This window comes from Natator depressus, chromosome 1, assembly GCF_965152275.1.
Source record: "Natator depressus isolate rNatDep1 chromosome 1, rNatDep2.hap1, whole genome shotgun sequence".
NCBI classification, from domain to species: Eukaryota; Metazoa; Chordata; order Testudines; family Cheloniidae; genus Natator; species Natator depressus.
In genome coordinates, this window is record NC_134234.1 from 5,302,948 (window position 1) to 5,306,049 (window position 3,102).

Below are 3,102 nucleotides of genomic sequence, written 5' to 3' on the forward strand. Positions count from 1 at the left end.
CTGTTCACACAGGGTCTCATGGAAAGCCACCTTGCATCAGAAATCTGTGGCATCTTCTGGTGCTCTGGAAGTCATGAAAAGGCAGAGTGTCAGGGTGAATGGAGGTCAGGGCTGATGGGAGATGCTGAAAGTGATCAGGTGATGGACAGAGAGAGGGACCACAGCAATGGAGAGAGCAGTGCTTGGTCATGGAGTGATAAGACATTAGGTGTGAGGAACTTCTCAGAATGTGAACTTTCACAATGCTGAGTTCAGCCAACCTGGGACACAGCACCCTTGATTAATTAGGAGATATTCTTTCCCCCTCTTGTCATACAGGTTTAAAGTCAATGGCCCCAGGCACTCACATTTTGCAGGTGTATTTGCCCACTTTGTCACGAAGCTCTTTGGTTTTGACCCCATAAATTATAGGGTTGAGCAGTGGGGGGACAAGGAAATAGAGGTTGGCTAAGATGATGTGAATGTGCGGAGCGATGTGCTGACCAAACCGGTGTGTCACAAAGGAGAAAAGTGAGGGGGTATAAGATGTCAGTATCACACAGATGTGGGCTGTGCAGGTGTTGAGGGCTTTCTGGTGGGCATTCTTGGAGGAAATTCTGAGGACAGTCCTGATGATCAGACCATAGGACAGGGTAATGAGCATCAGGTCAGACCCAATGACTACAAATGCTATTACCAAGCCGTATATCCTGTTGACTGTGATGTCCCCACATGACATCTTTGCCACAGCCATGTGGTCACAGTGCGTGTTGGGGATAATGCGCTTTGCACAAAATGGCTGTATGCTCACGAGTAGGGGCATGGGCAGAATGAAGAGAACAGCTCTCATCAAACCAACTAGCCCTAGCTTAGCTATTCGTGCGTTGGTAAGGATGGTGGCATAACTCAGAGGGTTACATATGGCAACATAACGATCGAAGGCCATTGTCACTAGGATGGCTGAGTGCATCACAGAAGCTGTGTGAAGGAAGAACATCTGGGTGAGGCAGGCACTCACAGTAATGCCCTTCAAATTGAACCAAAATATACACAGTGCCTTCGGCACAACAGAAGTAGAAGTGCCGATGTCTGTGAGCGCCAGCATGCAGAGCAGCAGGTACATCGGCTTGTGCAGGGTCTGCTCTTTGCCTACAACAAACAGAACCATGGAATTTCCCAACAGGCCGATAATGTAGCACACAGAGAAAGGGATGGAAATCAGTATGTGGGCAGCTTCCAGGCCAGGGATTCCCATTAGGATGAATGTTGAAGGGTTAGAGTGGGTGAGGTTGAAAGATGCCATGAGGTGGTCAAAGTGTCGATTGGGGTCAGAAATGCTCAAGGTGCCTGTGAGGGAGAGAAGCACAGCAACGGGGGTTATGCACTTTATGACAAATAGTGCAGTAAATATTTGATCGCTATTAACAATGTAGAAAAGGGGCTGAGCAGTGAGGTGACAACATTTACAGATGGCACCAGATTATTTATGTCAGAGTCTAGTCCAGAGAAGACTCCAGAGGGAGCTAACCAAGCCAGGTGAACGGGCAACATGATGGCAGATATATTTTAAAGTCCATACTGCAACGTGTATGCCCATTGGAGGGAAAAGCTTGAACTCCTCAAACACCTTATAAGGCTCTAATTTAACTTTAGGAACTCAGAACAGGGACCTGGGTGTCATGGTACACAGCTCTGTGAAATCCTGCTCACAGTGCAAGCACTGACAGAAACTAAGGAAAACATTGGCAACCAGGAGGAGTGGGAGAGGGAAGAATATGGAAAATACAATGCCATGAAATCAGTTAGTCAATGTTTCACCATTCTCTGGACTCATCTGTGTGGTACAGGGCACCGTTCTCATAGAGGATATTGTAGAACTAGAAGGGTTCAGGGAAGGGCGTTGAGAATGATCAAGGGCCTAGGGAAACTCTCTTACAGAGAAAGGTTAAAAACTCTGGTATTTTACCTTACAAAGGAAATGAATAAGAGGGGACAAGAGAAAAGTCTATATAATACTGACTGCCAGAGAGTAGATGGAGAATGTGTTCTTCCTGTCTCATAATGCAATTTCAAGAGCATATTCAATTCAACTGAAACATGGAAAATCAAAACAGTTAAAAAAGAATGACACAAATATTTAATGTATTGCAGCCCACTAGAAACACAGACACACCTTCCTGAGGCTGCTGTTCCATGTTGGCAATTTCTGACCTTGCCATAAAGCTGGAGTGGGTTATTCATGGGAAGAGGGATTGTCTGGAAGGAGGAAGGTGTCAGAGACAGTCTCCTACAATGTAGTCCATGTTACGTTACAGTCTGAGATGTCCCACAACCAAGGAGGCCTTGTTACGCCTCTTTGGTCTGTGTATTAGGCATTATATCCATTCCCTATTTCACCCAGTTTCAGGACACTGGGCCACTGTGATCTGGACACTGCACATCCCCATCTCTCCCGTCCACACAGAATGTGCTTTCCTGGACCTCCCCCAGTGAGATTTCCAACACTGCCTGGTTTTCTCTATGTGAGAAAACTGCTTTTATTTTTACTGCCTGTTGGTGCTTCTCTTCCTCACCAACCAAAGATGCAGGGGCACAGAGAGAGCAGACCCTTCTCCCTGCAGAAAAAAAAATGGTTATCCTAATTCTTTTAAACCTCTATGCCTTTGAGTTTGAGATTTCAGCAACTCCCCTGTCAGTTCTTCATTGGTCAAAACGAACTCACCCATCCTAAGAAACCACAGGATGAGTCCAGTGGAAGTCAATGGAGGCTCATGGCGCATGTAAATCAGGCCATTTATTTAACCCCTTACATGAGGATTTAGGGTGAAATCCTGACTGTGTTTGGAGTTTTTCCTTTGATCTTAATGGGACCAAGATTTCACCCTTAGTGTTTAAATTTCAGCTCCAAGCTGCAACAAACACAGCTTTGGGTCCTGCTACAGAGAGCGATATTCTGTTAGGGTGCTGAAAGTGTTTGAAGGAAACCCCCAATTTATGAAGAACAGGGATTCTAAAACACGTGCCCCTGATATAGCTCTCAAAGGAGGCCAGTATCAATCTGGAGTAACCCGCTGAAGAGCAGAATCTGGCCACTCTACGACCCATTCTTGTTGTGTACTGTCT

General features: G+C 45.9%; 1 protein-coding gene across 1 annotated transcript; it reads right to left on the minus strand.

Moving 5' to 3' along the window:
• Positions 1-343: 343 nt before the first annotated feature.
• Positions 344-1,318, minus strand: LOC141978002 (olfactory receptor 52N4-like). The gene has a single exon (XM_074939886.1). The coding sequence runs from the start codon at positions 1,280-1,282 to the stop codon at positions 344-346; it is 939 nt and encodes a 312-aa protein (XP_074795987.1). The 5' UTR covers positions 1,283-1,318.
• Positions 1,319-3,102: the final 1,784 nt, after the last annotated feature.

Bases quoted from the DNA above. Each gene is read 5' to 3' on its own strand.
- LOC141978002 (XM_074939886.1), bottom strand. From the start codon at position 1,282: ATGGCATCTTTCAACCTCACCCACTCTAACCCTTCAACATTCATCCTA.